This window comes from Lepus europaeus, chromosome 10 (assembly GCF_033115175.1).
Source record: "Lepus europaeus isolate LE1 chromosome 10, mLepTim1.pri, whole genome shotgun sequence".
In the NCBI taxonomy this organism is placed as follows: Eukaryota; Metazoa; Chordata; class Mammalia; order Lagomorpha; family Leporidae; genus Lepus; species Lepus europaeus.
Window position 1 is genome coordinate 114,389,873 of NC_084836.1, and position 19,875 is coordinate 114,409,747.

General features: G+C 45.4%; 1 protein-coding gene across 5 annotated transcripts in view; it reads right to left on the bottom strand.

Moving 5' to 3' along the window:
- STAU1 (staufen double-stranded RNA binding protein 1) overlaps positions 1-19,875 on the bottom strand; it is a 69,969-nt gene that overhangs the window by 41,742 nt on the left and 8,352 nt on the right. For 3 of the 5 annotated variants that reach the window (XM_062204332.1, XM_062204330.1, XM_062204331.1), the window contains one exon: positions 7,778-8,066. The exons of 1 other annotated variant lie outside the window; for it this stretch is intronic. In XM_062204332.1, coding sequence (XP_062060316.1) covers positions 7,778-7,982 — 205 coding nt within the window. In that variant the 5' untranslated portion in view covers positions 7,983-8,066. Of the gene's footprint in view, positions 1-171; positions 346-7,777; positions 8,067-19,875 lie in introns of those variants that run through there. One more of the 5 variants, XM_062204334.1, reaches the window with a different exon arrangement.

Sequence of the window (19,875 nt, forward strand, 5' to 3'; positions counted from 1 at the left end):
AAAAAATCTGCTAAGTATATAACTACTCACTAGCGAAGCATAGCACTTTCCATATGCAAAACTTAGGTTTTGAAAGTTGGGCTATGTACAGAGACTTAAAAATGTTTTCTTATAAAATATCTAATTCTATAATTATATGAAAGATATTCAGGGGTTGGCACCGTGGCTCACTTGGTTAATCCTCCACCTGCGGCACCGGCATCCCATACAGGCGCTGGGTTCCAGTCCTGGTTGCTCCTCTGCTAGTCCAGCTCTCTGCTATGGCCCGGGAAAGCAGTGGAGGATGGCCCAAGTGCTTGGGCTCCTGCACCCACATGGGAGACCAGGAGGAAGCACCTGGCTCCTGGTTTCAGATCCGCGTAGTTCTGGCCGTAGCAGCCATTTGGGCAGTGAAACCAACGGAAGGAAGACCTTTCTCTCTCTAACTCTGTCAAAAAAAAAAAAGATATTCAAACAGACACTGAATTCCAATTATTTCTCACGGAAGAGAGTCTGTAAACTTCACTGGGACACACAGTAGTCTATCATGCAAATTACGACAATGTTTATTCAGATGCTATGCCTGTGGGTTCTTGTCTGAAAACACAACCTCCATTAGGACAAAAAACAAATTTCAAAATGTCAACCAGGTTCTAAAATGCTACCTTCTGCTTTCCTAAGGGTACTATTCAGACACTGCCTCCAATACATCAGGCACCTAATACATCAGAATACATGCTGAGGAGAGCAAGTCGTTCTTCCTTTCTAAGGATTAAGTTCTTATCTCCATTCTCAAACCAGTTTATCAGGGCCAGTGTTGTGATGCAGCAGGTTAAGCAGCAGCCTGCAACGCGCATTCCATGTGAGTGCTGGTTCAAGTCCAGCTGCTCCACTTTCAACCCAGTTTCCTGCTAATGCACCTGGGAAAGCAGCAGCAGATGGTCCAAGTGTTTGGGACCCTGCCACCCACATGGAGACACAGATGGAGTTCCAGGCTCCTGTTATTGAAGCTATTTAGGGAATGAACCCGCAGATGGAAGCTCGCTTGCATTCTGAGTGAATAAACAAAGAAACAAAATAAATTTTTAAAAAATACAAAAAAGAGCCAGCATTGTGGCTTGGCAAGTTAAACCACTGTGTGGGATGCCAGCATCCCATATGAGCATCAATTCATACACCAGCTGCTCTACTACCAAACCAGCTCCTTGCTAATGAGCCTGGGAAGGCAATGGAAGATGGCCCAAGAGCTTGGGCCCCTGCACCCACATGCAAGACACAGATGAAGTTCCTGGTATTAATTATGGTCCAGCCCTAGCTGCTATGGCCACTGAGGGAGTGAACCAATAGATGGAAGATCTGTCTCTCCCCTTCTCTCTGTAGCTCTTTCAATGAGTGAATAAATCTTTCATTAATCAATAAAAAGCAGGTTATGTCAGTCCCGTCAATATTGAGTTAATACTGTCAAAAAACCACAAGCCATCAATGAGTGATTCTTCAACTTTAGGTTGAATCTGAAAAATCACCTGGTAAGGTACAGAAAGAAGCTCAGGTCCTCCCCCCAAGGGTTCTGACTGACAAGCATGAGGTGGGCCAAGCGTGTATATTTGTAATAAACACTTAAGTGTTTAATAACTCCAAAGTTTTGAGTTCACTACTTTAAAACTTCACTAATCATTTGGGAGTTAATTTCCTGATTTTATTCCTTATTTTAAAGATTTGTTTAATTATTTGAAAGTCAGAGTTACACAGAGAAAGGAGAGGCAGAGAGAGAGAGAGAAAGGTTCCATCCGCTGCTTCACTCCCCAATTGGCTACAACCGCTGGAGCTGCACCGATCCAAAGCCAGGAGCCAGGAGCTTCTTCTGAGTCTTCCATGTGGGTGCAGGGGCCCAAGGGCTTGGGCCATCTTCTACTGCTTTCCCAGGCTGCATCAGAGAGCTGCATTGTAATTGGAGCAGCTGGATCTCCAAACATATGGGATGCCGGCGCTTCAGGCCAGGGTGTGAGCCACAGTTTCCCCATTTTATTTATCACTAGATAACTACTTCATTTCACTTCCAAATACTTTCCAAGGGAAACACTGGTTTGGGTAGAGTGAGGTCATTTATATCTGATGCCCAAAGTGCTAGGAGCAACTTGCTTTTAGAGTCGATTTTTCTTGTAGATCTTCAGGATTTTCCCAAAGCACAGTTTCCACTAAAGGTTTCTCTAAACAAAATTTAGAGAATCCCTCATGCCCCTTGAAACACTAGCAGTCACCTGCACTGTGTTCTCTGCAGTTCACAAGGCTACTCAAATATTTAAATACCAATGGCATGAACCCAAAACCCTGACTGGCCTGAGAAGTCAAATGGCAGAGACTCACGATACAGTGCAATTTTTGCATCATTCTGATGATGTTTCATGGAAACACGTTGAGAAGGAAGATACTAAAAGAACGAGGCTTTCACCATCTGGCACTATTGCCACTCTCATACTCTGTGTATATGGTTGGTAACAAGGCTAGAATCCTGATTTTGACACAATCAAAAATACACCAGAGCTCTGATTTTTTTTTTAATATAATCTAGCAGTCACCAAAAGAACTTTGCATTAATATATATGTATCTGTGTTTACATATGTGTATATTTTCTTTACAACTATAAACGGCCAAATTATCTAAAATACAAAATCCATGTTCCCAAAAATAATAAACACAGTTAAAGGGAACCCCAAAGTTAAGATTGGGGAGGGCTCTTGTAAAGGAAATACAACAGTTATTAAAATAACTAATTGTCTTCCAAATAAATATTTCAAATATAGTTGCATTTTCCAATTAGCATTACAAGCGGGAAATTTCTTTCTTAAGTGTATATCCCCTTAATTAGGGTTACCACTTCTCAAGCATTTACTAAGTGCCAGTCACTATGCTTCACTTTTCAACAAATTCTTGCAGTAGACTTAGTCACAGGTATAGTCATCCCTATCTTACAGATAAGGAAACTGAGGTTCACAAAAATAGTAGTTACTTGCCCTACATCACCCAGCTAGTAAGAATCTAGGATTCAGGGGGCTGGCACTGTGGCATGGTGGGTAAAGCCATTGCCTATGGTGCTGGCATCCCAAATGGGTGCCGGTTGGAATCTCAGCTGCTCCACTTCCAATTCAGCTCCCTGCTGATGCAACTGAGAAAGCAGCAGAAAATGGCCAAAGTGCTTGGGCCCCTGCACCAACATGGGAGACCCAGACGAAGCTCCTGGCTCCTGGCTTTGGATCAGCCCAGCTCCAGCTACTGCAGTCATTCGAGAAGTAAAGCAGCCAATGGAAGATCTCTCTCCCTCTCTACCTCCTGACCCTTTCTCTCTGTAACTCTGCCTTTCAAATAAGAAAAAAGAAAATCTGGGATACAAACTTAGATCCGTATAAATCCAAAGGTACCTTAGCTGACCATGGTATGTTATGTGCCTGTTTATGACTGCACTGGACATCAATTTTAGTCAAGTGAAAATACTGACTTAACTCAAGGTGAGAGGTCTGCACCTAATGAAAAAAACAAGGCATAGTGAGGCAAGTACTTCATCCTTAGTATATTATCTTTGTGCAAGGCTCAGATCACAAACAAGGGCCCACTCCTAACTCTCAGTTATCCTTTTTGTTTCTTTTAAAAATATCTCTATTTACTTACATTTCTTTGAAAAGCAGAGACAGATACACATAGCGAATCCCTGCATCGCTGATTCACTCACTAAATGGCTGCAACAGCCTGGGCTGGATCAGGCTACAGCCAGGAGCTCAGTCTGGGTCTCTCATGTAGGTAGCAGGGGCCCAAGCACATGGGCCATTTTTCTATTGCCTCCCAGGAACATCAGCAGGAAGCCAGATGGGAAGTGGAGCGGTCAGGACTCCAACTAGGTGCTCCAATATGGGATACCTACATGGCAGGTGACAGCTTGATCCAATGCACCAAATCCCACCCCCCACACTCCTTCTGACCCAGGACCCTGGCACTGAGCCTGCCACTCACTCATGTCTGTGATTCCTGCCACAAACCAGCCTCAAACTACTCCATCTGCCTGTGGTTCATTCTCCCCACCCTCAACCCTAGGCCTCATGCCCCCTTCCCCATCCCCAGCTTAAACATCTCCAGGGGCCATCCATGCCCTTTCACCTGCCCTGAGTGAAAGGCAGCTCTCCCGCATCACCAGGCAGGCCATGCCCCTGCTCCTTGACCCTGCTGGGGTGCCAGGCTGTGCCCCCAACCCCCAACCCCAGGCGTGTCCTCCACTCTGTCCCAAAAAGCCTAGGCCCACTTGTCCTAATTTGGTGCCACCCTTTCCCCACAACCCACATTGACGCTTGCTGGGCCGTCCGCTATTTGTAAACCTGCAAGAAGGCTTGTGGGGCACCAGACTCTTCCACAGAACTTGCCCCAAACATGCCTCGCACATGCCTGCCCTAGCACGACTTCCTCTCCCTGGGGCCTGGACCTGAGCCTCCATCTCACCAGCCTGGCCCACGTCCATCCTCCTTCCCAGGCCTCCCCACACTCGGTCGTCCTGCTCTGGTGCCCTCAGCAGCCCCCAAGTGGCATTCCAGATGCACAGAGCTACTGGCATCCAGCATCCTCCTAATCCAGCGGCTTTCCTTCCACTCTCAGGGAAACAAACTGTCCAGCGCGCAGTGACCAGCAGCTTGGCCAGGTTCAACTCCAAGGCCGCCTCCTCCAGGCAGCCTTCCTCTCCTACCCCCACCCCCTGTAAAGCGCCCCCTCTCCCTTGGTCCCTCACTGCTGCACACTCCAACATGGAGCCAGCCAGCGGCTAGACAGGGACAGGTGGTGTGACCGAATGAATGGATGGACCAAGTGATTGATGGGAAGTGGTCTGGACTCAGGGCAGAGAGAGCGAGCGAGCAAGCAAGCAAGAGGTAGAGCCTGGATGGATCCCCACTCCACAGTGAGCTCTTATACTACAGCACAGAAGGGAAAGTCAGATAAGCAATTAAGTTCCAAGACCTGCATCACCACAGATCCCAAAAAGTTTCAAAGACTAACCTCTAAATAACAATGAACAAAATTTAAACTACAGCTGCTACTCCTTCATTCTCTAAGATAAAACAGTGACACAGATAACTGAAATCAGAGGAATCCAAAACATTCACTTGGAGACTACTCTGTACCTTGCACTTCCCGACCTTCTACCTGCATTGCTACCAAGTGGAACCACTGATTTCCCACCACCTCCTCTCACTTCTCAGTCTAAGGTCCACATGCAAACAAGCAGAAGAACAGCCTGGAGTCCGCATGCTCTTGGGAAACCAGAGTTCTTGGGAGTTATTTATATTCAGTACCCTAAGCAAATACATGTTATTTGGAGTTTTAAAAGGCTCCAAAGAGAAGCCTATCTTTTCTTTGACCCATTCTGCAAGGAGGAAAAATAACAACTTTCCAAAATCTGTACTTCTGCATCTCTTTCAGAGAATCAACAGGTTTAAAGTATGTATTTTTAATTACAGTATCACTTTCAACAGTATAAAAAACCAGAAAATATTCCTGGATGGGTTATAAGTGTGCAAGCAAGGGCTGCCCTTGTGGCACAGTGGGTTAAGCTGTCACTTGAGACACCAGCATCTCATACTGGACTGCTAGCTAGAGTCCCAGCTGCTCCGCTTCCAACCCAACCTCTGACTAATGTGCCTGGGAAGGCAGAGGATGATCCAAGGACACGAGTCCCCGCCACTCATGTGGAAGACTGGGATGATGTTCCTGGCTCCCAACTTCTCTTACCCCATTACTCTTTCAAATAAATAAATCTTTAAAAAAAATTTTTTTTAAAAAAAAAGGTCAAACAAATAAATGCACAAGCAGCATGAACAATATGTACCTTACAGTGAGCTAGACCTTGCTCATACAGAAGCTTACACTCAAGTTGAACCTTGTTGAAATGGGCTAACTCATTCACAAGACACACTGCGGGTTGCCATGTTAGAAGGAACTGAAAAATAATGTAAGAGCATTGAGGTCAACTAGCAGTAGTTAAGACTGCCATTCTCCCAGGAAAATGAAAATAGGGAGAACAAACAAAAGGTTTAATGACTTGGGCAGCAGCGATGCAAAACTCTAAACCATACGGGAAGAACATGCCTAGAGATGACACAACAGCAGTGTTTTCTGAACCAGCTGAAGCCAGGTAACCTTACAGAGTATTCTTGTCAAAAGAGAGAGAGCAGAAGTCAGGGGAGTAACCAAACCATGGAAGGCAAGCAAGATTTGGAGTCTGATGAAGCCCTGCTATCATAACCAACCAATGGAGTAACAAGCAGGTCTTGGGCACCACAGCTCAGCTGTACGCTGCTCACTTCACCAAACCTAACAAGCCAACACCACCTCTCAAGTAGGACAGCTAGCTTCTCACTCCTGGGCGTCTGCTAGCCCCCCCCCCCGCCCCCTTTAAGATTTATTTATTTGAAAGCCAGAGTTAAAAAAAAAAATCTTCTATCCTCTGGTCCATTCCCCAGGATGGCCACAATGGCCAAAGCTGGGACAGGCCAAAGCCAAAAGCTTCACCCAGGTCTCCCACAGTGGGGGCAGGGGCCTAAACACTTGGGCCATCTTCTGCTGCTTATCCCAGGCCATTAGCAGGAGCTGGATTGAAAGTGGAGAAACCAGGACACAAACCAGTACCCACATAGAATGCTGGTGTAGTGGGCAGCAGCTTTACCGATTATACCAGCCCCCTGATAGTCTTTTCTCCAGACTGCCATCCTTAGGCTTTTTCTACTTCTGACAAATTTCTAGGTAAAATAAAACGGCCTTGGTGGACAAGAGTTTTACAAAGTCAATAGGATGTGAAGTAAGAAAATATTAGAAAACAAGCAAAAAATCCCCAGGGAATGAAAAAGTCTTTTTTCCTTTTAAAACACTCTCACATGTCAAGCACAGAGAAACTCCATCTGCAGAGGCCCACGACCAGTAAAGGCTATCTGCTGAGGAGCCCAAGGGATACATGGACGATGACGTGCGGCTGAGAGCAGAAACAGATTCACAAGGGAAGGAGAGGGAGGAGGACGAAACTGTTAGGTTCAAGGAAGGGCTTGAGAGGAATCTGGGATGGAAATCCCACACTGATACCACACTGATTTCATGGATCTTGCCACTGGGGCAGGGAGGGACCTAGAATATTATTTTTAAGTTTTTTCCTCCCACATTTCAAGTCTTTTCTAAGCAATGAGTACCTTTAGTTCATTTTTCTAATAATCAGATCTGAATGTTTGCAAGCTTATTTCATTTTTAAAAACCTCTGCTTCATTAAATTTCTAACCAGTCCTCACTAAAGGCTTCTGGAATCTCCCAGACTTAACTCACTTGGCTCCAACAATCAGCTAATGCCAATGCTTTCCAGTCAATCTGGCTGCCTGGCTTGAAGTAAAGTCCTTACAGGCATACAAAAGGGGCTTGCACAAACAAGAGCTCCTTGCCAGTTCTGGGGAATAATTTTAAAGCAGAATTTCCCCACACAACAATGAATATCCAAAGTGGTATTTATTGTTCAGGTCTTCCTGTCAGCCACTACTTTCTAGCAGGCTGGTCTTACAGTTTGAGTAGTTTTTAATTCTCTTTCAACTTACAAACAGTGCACCAACCGAGGCCTTCCGTCAACCCCAAACACGAGACTGTTCTGCATCAGGGATAAGGAAGCGCAGGGGTGGTAATAATCTCTTCTGCTTCCAAGCGTTCCCTACATCTGCAACCTACTTATCAGATCAGGAAACAGGCCCGGAAAACATTTGAAAAAGAAGATACCTGGATCCATACGCTTACCTGCAGCTGCACTGGCAGATGTAACAGATGCAGAGGGTAAAGCAGAGTTCTGAATGGGTCTACCTGCACTTTCAGAGGGCAGAGAGCTAGCAGGAGGAGGAATACTCATCACAGGCTGTGAGAGAAGAGACTGGTTCTTGCTCAGTATGTGGCTCCCTGAGAGAGCAGCAGATGGGTTTTGAACTTGCACTTGAACTTGAGACATGGTCACTTTCAATAAAAGTGAACAACTGCAGGTAAACAGCTTTCAGTGCAGGTTAATTCAGGGCTATGAAGTCTAAAGTTCTACCTAAAAATTGTAAGGGAAAGAAAATAAAAAGGTAAATTATAGAGGAGATATGTAATTCCCAATACTCAGTCAAAATTGGTGTCACCTGCTCCGTTATAAAAACAGTCCCATTTAGCATGTAGCTATGTTGATATACAAATATATTTCAACTGGAATACAGTAAGTTTCCTGGCCTCATGACTTTCCCAGTGTTTTTTTTAAATGACTTACAATAACCACATGCTCTGTTCATTTTACGAAGAGAATCAGCAGGGTATAATAATATTTAATATTTAAGAACTGCAAACTACACTTACATTTAAAAATGCAAATTTTAAAGTATGTAGAGGTGTTTCATATCACGAGATATGATGATTTATGGTCTCAAAATTAAGAGAAATTGAATGAAAACTGGATTAGTAATCCCATTAATAGGTAACAAACACTGCTTCCACTGAGGGCCACAGGCTCAGACCTGGCATCCCGAGATGGTAAGTTGACTGAGGAATGCAGGAATCTCTACTTCTATTATCTCTTTGTTCTTGTGACGACAAAAGGTGTGTTTTCGTAAGGCATTTGAGATCGTCTCATTTAATGGGACTCTAAACAAGAAACCTATTACATCAAGGCTCCTTATACTAAGATGATGTGTATAGCAAAGAGTATTCTATAGCATCTGCACTATTTCAAGTAGAAAGAGAGAACAGAGATTTACACTGGCAACCGTGCTGATGAGGCTGCAGCAGGGGCACAGGAGACTGCATCTTGGATCTTGCAAGCTAGGAAGGTAGCAAAGGCATCATTTCTAAATACATCTCAACTTCTTTGCAAGTTAAAGACAAGGATAGCTCTGTTCATTTCCATGGCCATCCCACAAAAAAGGGAAAGCCTGTTAAGCCAGTCAGAAGTATTTCAAAACAACCAGTAGCAAAAATCAGAAATGACAGGTTTCTCAGAAAATAGCCAACCAAAGCAGAAACTCTCAAACACCAACCAATCACAGAATAATTGCTTGTAACTTTAAAAGCCTCAAACTGATTTTTAATGCCCAATCTCCAGGAAGAGATAAATGACTGAGGCAAGTTAAGTTGCCTGAGGGGTCCTGGCACATTCTCTCTCGCTGAGAGCAAAGAAGGACTGCAAAACTCACAGAAACTGAGCTGCAACAGGACAGAAACATTACCTCATTCACCAAAATCCAATAGTGTGTGGTTGTTCCTTGTTTACTTTTGGAATCAGAACAAAATAACAGAAGAGGTCCACTGAAGATTCCTAGATAATGGTCAGCAGACAAGATGCCAGTGTCAAGAACCATCTAGAAGTCAGCCAGGACCCTGTTTCACAGGATTTTTTCTCCTTCAGCTGCCAAAATAGAAAGATTTCCCTCCCCACCCTCGTTTTACTTTCTCCCTTCCCCACTTTTTTTTTTTTTTTCCAATTTTTGACAGGCAGAGTGGACAGTAGAGGGAGACAGAGAGAAAGGTCTTCCTTTTTGCCGCTGGTTCACCCTCCAATGGCCGCCGCGGTAGGCGGGCTGTGGCTGGCGCACCGCGCTGTTCCGATGGCAGGAGCCAGGTGCTTCTCCTGGTCTCCCATGGGGTGCAGGGCCCAAGCACTTGGGCCATCCTCCACTGCACTCCCTGGCCACAGCAGAGAGCTTGCCTGCAAGAGGGGCAACCGGGACAGGATCGGTGCCCCAACCGGGACTAGAACCCAGTGTGCCGGTGCCGCAAGGCGGAGGATTAGCCTATTGAGCCGCGGCGCCGGCCTCCCTTCCCCACTTTCTAAAATCTGTCTTCAGAGCATTATTTATAACAAAAATGACTTACAGTACTCAACTTCTTAATACCAACATAGGTCACAAGATCAATAAATCAGCTAAAGTTGGGGTGGCCTTTAGGCTAGGGGTTAAGGTACCAGGCAGAGCGACTGGAGCAGCCTGGGTTTGATAGCAGGCTCTGGCTCCTGACTCCAACTTCCTACTAACACAGATCATGGGAGGCAGCAAGTGACAGTTTAAGTGACTGCTCTGGTCACTCAGGTGGGAGACCTAAGCTGAGCTCCTCTGGCTCCCAGATTCAACTGGTCCAGCCTCAGCTGTCGCTAGGCATTTAGAGTCAACCTGCAGATGGGAGCTCTGTCTCTGCCTCTCAAATGATATATCAGACACACAAAGATATAAAATAAGCCAAAGCACAAGTCTGCTAAGTGTCCACCCCCATCCCAGAAGGAGTAACTCAATTCTGCCCAGGGTAGCTCTGAGTCTGAGACTGAATGGAAGCCTAAATTTAGAAAGGGTGGGGCCCAAAGGGATCTCTTTTGGCTAATGCTGTCTAAAATAAGCCCACTGCCAGCGCTTCCAGTCACAGTGATAAATACGTAGGCTTTATAGAAGTTAAAAGAACAGCCTTTAAATAAGGCTGCCCCCAAAAATGTTAACCTCAAGTTGACCTGAAAGGTTATGTCTAACAACTGGCTGAAACAAGTAGTTCACAACTCCAAAAACAAAGTTTAAACCCGCTAAAAAAGACTGTGTACTTTATAAACTTCAAATTTTCAACATGATGCTAAAATCTGACAAACAGTATTCATTTGCTAATAAATCTTTAGCCACTTACTAATTTAATGCTTCTATTTATCTAAGTTTCAAAACAGAATGTAAAGCAGAGGTTCTCAAAAAGGGAAAGTTCTGTTTTCCAAGAGAACATCCAGCAGAGTCTGGAAACACTTTTTGATGGTCACAACCAATGAGGTGACAGTTCAAGTACTTGGTCCCTGTGACCTATATGGGAGACCCAGTTTGAATTTCAGGCTTCTAGCTTGTGAGCATTTGGGGAGTGAACAAGTGAATGGAAAAATCTGTATCAGTCTCTCTGCCTTTCAAGTAACATAAAAATGAGAATTTTTTACATTTCATTTAAGATTCCTTAATTCCAAATTCCCCCCAAGGTCCTATTATTAGCTTAGGGATACAAAAATCATCTTATATGGGACCACGTTGTGATAAAGTGGGTAAAGCTGCCGCCTGTGATGCCTGCAATCCATATGGTGCCAGTTTGTGTCCCAGCTGCTCTACTTCCAATCCAGCTCCCTGCTAATGGCCTGGGAAAAGCACTGGAAGATAGCCCAAGTCCTTGGGCCCTTGCCACACACACAGGAGACCCAGATGAAGCTCCTGACTCCTGGCTTTAACCTGGCTCAGTGTTGGCAGCCATCTGGGGAGTGAACCAGCAGATGGAAACTAGTTCTCTTTCTCTGTAACTCTTTCAAATAAATAAATCTTTGGAAAAACTATTCTCATAAATGTGGGCTTACCTGCTGGCAGCTGCTACGTGAACTCACCTGCTGGTAGCTACCACTTTGTACTTTTTATGTGCTGTAGGTAGGAGGATGGAGGCACCTGTACTCTCCAAAAGCTTTTTTTTTTTTTTTTAATTACCATGATGTACTAAAAAGTGGGCACAAAAAGTACATTCCTCATTCAGCAGTGTATCTACCAAGACTAGACAATATTGAGCACACAGTGTGAGTGATTTTTTAATACAAAGGAAAGCAAATCCTTCTACAGTTTTACAAAACTATCTGCAGCAATGCTTGGACTAATTCACTTTCAACTAACAGACTGCTAAACCTTTGTGGTATAAAATAACTACTTAAGTAATTATGAAAAACATTTTAATAAATAATTTTAAACTAAAATTAGGACTTAGACTACAGTATCTATACTTTTGCATAATTCTTTGATAATAAATGATGTTTCCCAAGATTTACCAAACAAACAAACAAAAACAGGACCAGTGTTGAGGCACAGCGGACTAGGCCAGGGCTTGCCACGTCAGCATCCCACACTGGAGCACTGGTTTGAGTCGCAGCTTCTCCACTTCTGATCTGGCTTCCTGCTAATGCACCTGGGAAGGGAGCAGAAGACGGCCCAAGAACTTGAGCCCAGCCACCCACATGGGAGATGCAGATGAAGCTCCTGGCTCCTGGCTTCAGCCTGGTCCAGACCCAGTTGTTGCAGCCATTTGGATCAGCAGATGAAGAGCAATTCCTCTCTGTCTCTCCCTATCTGCCTTTCAAATAAATAATCTTAAAATAACAAAATAATAAATAATCTTAAAATAGCAAAAACATAAAAAAGTAACCAAAAATTATTCTTTCCAATTTGGAAACACTTTAATACATCTACATACATGTCACTAAATAACTCCTCATGCAAGTCTCCTGGTAAATCTGGTATTAAACAGGGATACACAGATAAAGCATCAGCAATAAACAATTATGAGACACTCATTCAATATTCAACAAAAATGGCAGACTGTACTATGCTCAATGCTAGAAAGAACTTATTTGCTAAACTTTTCCTCAAAGACACAGAAGAGATATTTAAGCAACCAATTACAAATCCCCTAGTCTGTTGTCCTCAGCGAGTGGCTCCACTCCCAGAGAAACTTGGTCTACAACAACAAAATGTTAAGGAATAAATCCTTTTTTCTACAACATAAAGTCGTTTTCCACAGCCTTGAAATATGCCCAAAATACCCCATTCCTTTCCAACACATTTTTTTTTTTTTTTGGACAGGCAGAGTTAGACAGTGAGAGAGAGAGAGAGAGAGAGAGAGAGAGAAAGGTCCTCCTTTTTTTTGTTGGTTCACCCCCAAGTGGCCACTACATCCGGCATATTGCGGCCAGTGCGCTGTGCCAATCTGAAGCCAGGAACCAGGTGCTTCCTCCTGGTCTCCCATGCGGGTGCAGGGCCCAAGCACTTGGGCCATCCTCCACTGCACTCCCGGGCCACAGCAGGGAGCTGGACTGGAAGAGGAGCAACCGGGACAGAATCCAGCGCCCCAACTGGGACTAGAACCCGGGGTGCCGGTGCTGCTAGGCGGAGGATTAGCCTAGTGAGCCACGGCGCCGGCCCAACACATCTTTCAAAGTGCCATGTTTCCTGTAAGCAACTCTCCCCACAACTGTCTGTCCTTTCTCACCATGTAAAACACCAAGCCAGTGACTTGTAGGCAGGACAGCTACACATACAAGCATGTCAATCACTACCATCTTACATAATCACTTACAAAACAATTGCTTTGAAGTCAAAGTCAAGCAAATAATGTTCAACAGCAGGCCCACATATCTTAACATCACACAATAAAAGGTTCTTTAAAAGAAATATGACCAAACTATTTTACCAAAAGAAAAAAATAAAAAAACCAGTATGCACTTGGAACAATACACAGACAACACAGAATTAGCTCTGAGAAGTCATATTCACTTGCAAGACAATAAAATTAGCCAAAAAGAATGTCTGGAAACAGCCCAGGCTCCTAAAAACCCTTGCATCCAATACAAGTGAGTAAATGTGCCTCCTGTCTCATACTTGGTTCAACACCAGGTGGGCAAAGAAGGGCTTTATTTCCATACAAATGTAACCATTGGACAATTAATTTAAACAAACACCTCCTAAAAGAAAATTCAGTATTAACTGGTCACCCAAGAAAAACCATCACACCTGCTAAAGCAAAGGTGTTCCTATACCCCAAAAGTGTCAGCCTAACAAGCTGTAAACTTATTTTCAAGTCTTCCCTTAAAACTTTATTGGCCGGCACTGCGGCTCAATAGGCTAATCCTCCGCCTGCGGCGCCGGCATCCCGGGTTCTAGTCCTGGTCAGTCGAGGCGCCGGATTCTGTCCTGAGGCGCCGGATTCTGTCCCGGTTGCTCTTCTTCCAGTCCAGCTCCCTGCTGTGGCCCAGGAGTGCAATGGAGGCTGGCCCAACCCTGCACCCGCATGGGAGACCAGAACACCTGGCTCCTGGCTTCAGATTAGCTCAGTGCGCCGGCCGCAGCGGCCATTGGGGGTTGAACCAACGGAAAAAGGAGGACCTTTCTCTCTCTTTCTCACTGTCCACTCTGCCTGTCTTAAAAAAAAAAAAAAAAACCTTTTATCAAGAGGTCAGTGCTGCGCTGTAGCAGGTAAAGCTGCTACCTGTGACACTGGCATCCCATATGGCCTGGTTAGTGTCCTGGCAGCTCCACTTCTAACCCAGCTCCCTGCTAATAGCCTGAGAAAAGTATCAGGAGATGGCACAAGTGTTTGGGCCTCTGCCACCCACATGGGAAGCTCCTGGCTTCGGCCTGGCCACTGCAGCTACCTGGGGAGTGAACCAGCAGATAGAAGCTCCTTCTCACAGTCTGACTGCACACCCCCCCCCCCAACTCTGCCATTCAAATAAATAGATCTTTTCTGTACTGGGCCAGACTCAGGCCAGGAGCCAAGAGTTTCTTCCATGTCTTCCAATGTGGGTAGAAGGGCCAAGGCCCTTAGGCCATCTTACACTGTTTTTCCAAATGCATTAGCAGAGAGCTGGATGGGAAGTAGGACAACCAGGACTTGAACCAGCACACATACAGGATGCTGGCACTGCACGCAGTGCCTTTACCTGCCATGCCACAATGCCAGCTCACTCTCAAAAACCAAAAGTTTATCAAGCATCTGTCTCCTTTTCCCTTGGAAACATTCTTAAAAATTACAGATTTCAGGGGCCGGCACTGTGGCATAGTGGGTAAAGCCGTTGCCGGAAGTGTCGGCATCCCACACGGGCACCAGTTGGAGACCCAGCTGCTCCACTTCTGATCCAGCTCTCTGCTCTGGCCTGGGAAAACAGAAGATGGTCCAAGTCCTTGGGCCCCTGCACCCATGTGGGAGACCCAGAGGAAGCTCCTGGCTCCAGATTGGTGCAGCTCTGGCCATTGCAGTCATCTGAGGAATGAACCAGCAGATGAAGATCTCTCTCTCTCTCTCTGCCTCTCTGTAACTCTGCTTGCAAATAAACAGAAGAATCTTTTTAAAAAATTACTGAATTCAAACATACATTATTTTTGCAAATATGGTTTTTAAAAATCTAAATATATGAAAACACAGAAAAATATTGAGGTCAACAGCTGTGGCGCAGATTAAGCCTGTACCTGAAGTGCCAGCAGCCAATATGGGTATCTGTTAAAGTCCCGGCCACTCCACTTAGGATCCAGCTCCCTACCAATGCACCTGGGAAAGCAGCAGCAGTCGACCCAGGTGCTTGGGTCCCTGCACCCATGTGGCAGACGTGGAAGACACTCCTGGCCAAGCCCCAGCTGCTGTGGCCATTTGGTGAGTGGACCAGTAGACTCCAACCTGTGACCACCACACTGCCAGCCCCCCAAAAAATGCTGTTTAAGATTTATTTATTTAAAAGGCAGAATTATAAGGAGGCAGAGGCAGAGAGATCTTCCATCTGCTGGTTCATTCACTAAATGGCCGCAACAGCCAGAGCTGGGCCAATCAGGAGCCAGGAGCTTCTTCCAGGTCTCCTACATGGGTGCAGGGGCCTAAGCACGTGGGCCATCTTTACTGCTTTCCCAGGCCATAGCAGAGCTGGATAGAAGTGGAGCACCCGGGTCTTGAACCGGCATTCATATGGGAGGCCAGCACTGTAGTCAGCAGCTTTACCCACTACACAGAGCACCAACCCCCTGGAAAATGTTTAAAACATTAAAACCAAACTGAGTATTCATGATCTGCTTCAGATTTTTTAAAAGTAGAACTATGTGACATGAGGGCACTTCAGAAAGTTCATAGAAAATATATACAAAAAAAATCTATGGGGCTGGTGCTGTGGCGTAGCCAGTAAAGCTACCGCCTGCAGTGCCAACATCCCATATGGGTGCCGGTTCAAGTCCCAGCTGCTCCACTTCCAATCCAGATCTCTGCTATGGCCTGGGAAAGCAGAAGATGGCCAAAGTCCTTGGGCCCCTGCACCTACGTGGGAGACCTGGAGGAGGCTCCTGGCTTCAGACTGGTGCAGCTCTGGCTGTTGCAGCCAGTTGGGGAGTGAACCCAAGGATAGAAGACCTCTAGCTCTCTCTCTCTGCCCCTCGTTCTCTCTGTGTGTAACTCTTTCAAATAAATAAATACTTAAAAAAACTATACATGGATTTCAAAAAAAAATTTTTGCCACTGGAGGGTGAACCAACGGCAAAGGAAGACCTTTCTCTCTGTCTCTCTCACACTGTCCACTCTCCCTGTCAAAACAAAAAATTTTTTTGCACCAAAATAAATTGAATTTTAATTATACTTTCCACAGACTTTTTGAAGTACTTTTTTAAGATTTTTTATTTTTTTATTTGACAGGTAGAGTTACAGAGGGAGGGGGCATTTGAGGGGTGAACCAATGGAAGGAAGACCTTTCTCTCTGTCTCTAACTCTGCCTGGCAAAAAAAAAAAAAAAAAAAAAATTCAAGAAAGTGAAGTCTGTAACCATGTGCCATCTACCTAGAAATATGGCTGCATGATGGTTCTTTGACAATAAAAGCATATGGGTGGAGCTGGCACTGTGGTGCAGAGGATTAAGCCACCGCCCACAGTGCCAGCTTCCCATATGAACAGCGGTTCAAGTCCCAGCTGCTCTACTTCAGATCCAGCTCCCTGCTAATGCACCTGGGAAAGCAGCTGAGGATGGCCCAAGTAGTTGGGCCGCTACACCCACAAGGGAGACCTGAATAAAGCTCCTGACCCTGGCTTCAGCCTGGTCCAGCCCTGGCTGTTGAGGGGAGTTAGCCAGTGGATGGAAGATATCTCTTTCTCCATCTCTCTCTGTAACTCTTTCAAATAAATTTTTAAAAAAGAAAAGAAAAGAAAGTATATAGGGCCAGCGTTATGACGTAGCAAGTTAAACTGCCACCAGGGACACTGGTATCCCATATGGGTGCTGTTTCAAGTCCTGATTTCTCCACTTCTGATCCAGCTTCCTGCTAATGCGCCTGGGAAAGAAGCAGAGGAAGGCCTCAGTGCTTGGGGCCATGTTCCCATGTGGGAGACTTGGAAGCTCCTGGCTCTTGGCTTCAGCCCAGCCCAACCCCAGCTATTGCAGTCATTTGGGGAGTGAACCAGTAGGTAGAAGACCTCTGTCTCTCTGTAACTCTGCCTTTCAAGTAAATAAATAATTTTTTTTTTTAAAGAAAAGCATTATACAAATTCAGTGGAATGAGTACAATCCATGCACAGGGGCACAACTCCTCTGAATTCCTGATCCTTCAATTTCCTCAATCCCAAAAAAAGGTGGGTTAGCTGGTCAAAAATTACTACCTGAGAGATAGGGCACAGTGCTATGTTTTCAGCTCTTAAGAGAGTGAGAGGCCGGCACCATGACTCAACAGGCTAATCCTCCGCCTAGCGGCGCCGGCACACCAGGTTCTAGTCCCGGTTGCCCCTCTTCCAGGCCAGCTCTCTGCTATGGCCCGGGAAGGCAGTGGAGGATGGCCCAAGTGCTTGGGCCCTGCACCCCATGGGAGACCAGGAGAAGCACCTGGCTCCTGCCATTGGATCAGCGCGGTGCGCTGGCCGTGGTGGCCATTGGAGGGTGAACCAACGGCAAAGGAAGACCTTTCTCTCTGTCTCTCTCTATCCACTCTGCCTGTCAAAAAAAAAAAAAAAAGAGAGAGAGAGAGAGAGTAAGAAGAAACACAAAGCAGTGCTAGAGTTCTAGCTGCTCCACTTACGACCTGGCTCCCTGCTAATTCACTTAGAAAAGCAGTGGATGTCGCCCAAGTATTCAGGTCCCAGCCACCCATGTGGGAGACTTGGATTAAGTCCCTGGTTCCTGGCCCAGCCCTAGCTGTTGCAGCCATTTGGGGATTGGACTAGCTCATGAAAGAGATCTCTGTCACTCTTTCAAACAAGTAAAGCTTTTAAACACACACACACACACTCACACACAGTAGTCTTACTGCAGGTAGTATATATTACAGTGCTCTAACTAAAAAACTGCAAAACCCTGAACACTCTTACAACTCTCCTCCTTCCCCTGGATGGTCACAAGCTGCCAGTGGCAAGTGGAGCATGATTCATAACTGTCTCACCACAGAAAACAACGATGAATTAGTTTTCTAAGTTTGAAAACCAAGCTTAGCATAAACAATCTGAGAAATCAAAGCCTCTGTAAAAGAAATCAAACTGTAAGTGTCTATGACCAAGATGCTATTAAACAAGTTATGTTTAATAATAACTTAGGTGGTCAGTTTTCATGTCTCCACATTTTTAGGGTGGTGCTGGCCAGAGGGTTTTACATACCTGCCAACAATTCTCCCTGCATCTACTTTCTAATTAAATCAAGGGTAGGAAAAACCAAACAGCAAGAAATATCTTCTGTTTCTCTATTACTGCCAAAAGTAAAAATCATTTTCTACAAGTCACTGAAGAATTACTCAAAAGTAACATCAATTACAATCTACAGTGGCGCAGAAAGTTAATCCTCTGCCTGTGGCTCCGGCATCCCATACTGGCGCCAGTTCGAGTCCCAGCTGCTCCTCCTCTAGTCCAGCTCTCTGCTGTGGCCTGGGAAAGCAGTAGAAGATGGCCCAAGTCCTTGGGCCCCTGTACCAGTGTGGGAGACCGGAGGAAGCTCCTGGCTTCGGATTGGCGCAGCTCTGGCCATTGCGGCCATTTGGGGGGGGTGAACCAATGAAGGGAAGACCTTTCTCTCTGTCTCTCCCTCTCACTGTCTGTAACTCTACCTCTCCAATAAATAAAAATCTTTATGCCTGAAATTGTAAAGTCAAATTATGTGCACATTAAAGACAGGGCGTTCTAGGAACAATGCTGTTTTCACTCAGTTCTGAGAGGTTATGTGGTTAGGAAACCCCTGGAAAATAAGACACAATAACTATGTACCTGGGCAGGTCTTTTTTCTGTGGTTGAAGACATACCGTTCATGTTTTAGGAAATCTGAAAGTGACGCTGCTGAGAGCACAGTGCTGTGGGCTGAAGCCACACACTGTCGAGAACACAAAAGACAACTGCCTGGAACTGGGCAAAGCGCACAGCGCAGACACGTACCTCAGAGAAGCAGAACTTCCCTCTTTCAGTCTCAATCATTTCCTGAGAGAGCTATGAAAACCTAGCAAATAAGTTTTTAAAAGACCTGGATATCATAGGCTGTACAATCACATAAGCTTGATTTTCCAAGTTCTGGGTGTGTTTTTTTTTTTTTGACCCTGTAACTACCGGCTAAATATTTTATTCATGAATGTCTTTACCATATATGCGTGATGATGTGAATGTAATTACATTGAAAAATTTTAAAAAACTTATTTTGTACAACACTGATAACTCATCCCAGATACCTCATACCAAGAGCGCAGGTTCAAGTTCCAGCTGCTCTGCTTCCAACCTAGCTCCCTGCTAATGTACCTGGGAAGGCAGCAGGAGGTGGTCCCAGTACTTGGATCCCTGCAACCCATGTGGGAGAGACCAGAATGCAGCTCCTGGCTCCTGGATTCAGCCTGGCCTGGTCCTGGCTATTGCGCTTACTGGGGAGTGAATCAACAAATGGAAGATCTGTCTCTCCCCTTCTCTGTCACTCTGCCCTTAAATCAATCATCTTTTTTTTTTTTTTTTGAAGATTTGTTTGTTTATTTGAAAGTCAGAGTTACACAGAGAGAGGAGAGGCAGAGAGGTCTTCCACCCGATGGTTCACTCCCTAGATGGCCGCAACAGTTGGAGCTGCACTGATCCGAAGCCAGGAGCTTCTTCCAGGTCTCCCACATGGGTACAGGGGCCCAAGGACTTGGGCCATCTTCTACTACTTTCCCAGGCCATAGCAGAGAGCTGGATCGGAAGAGGAGCAGCTGGGACTCGAACCGGCGCCCATATGGGATGCTGGCGCTGCAGGCCAGAGCTTTAACCCGCTGCACTACAGCGCTGGCCCCTCCTAATTTCAAATTAATAAAACAGCAGTCACATGATTATTGGGTAGATAAACTAGTAATGTAGGCGAAATGCTTGTAAACTATATCTGC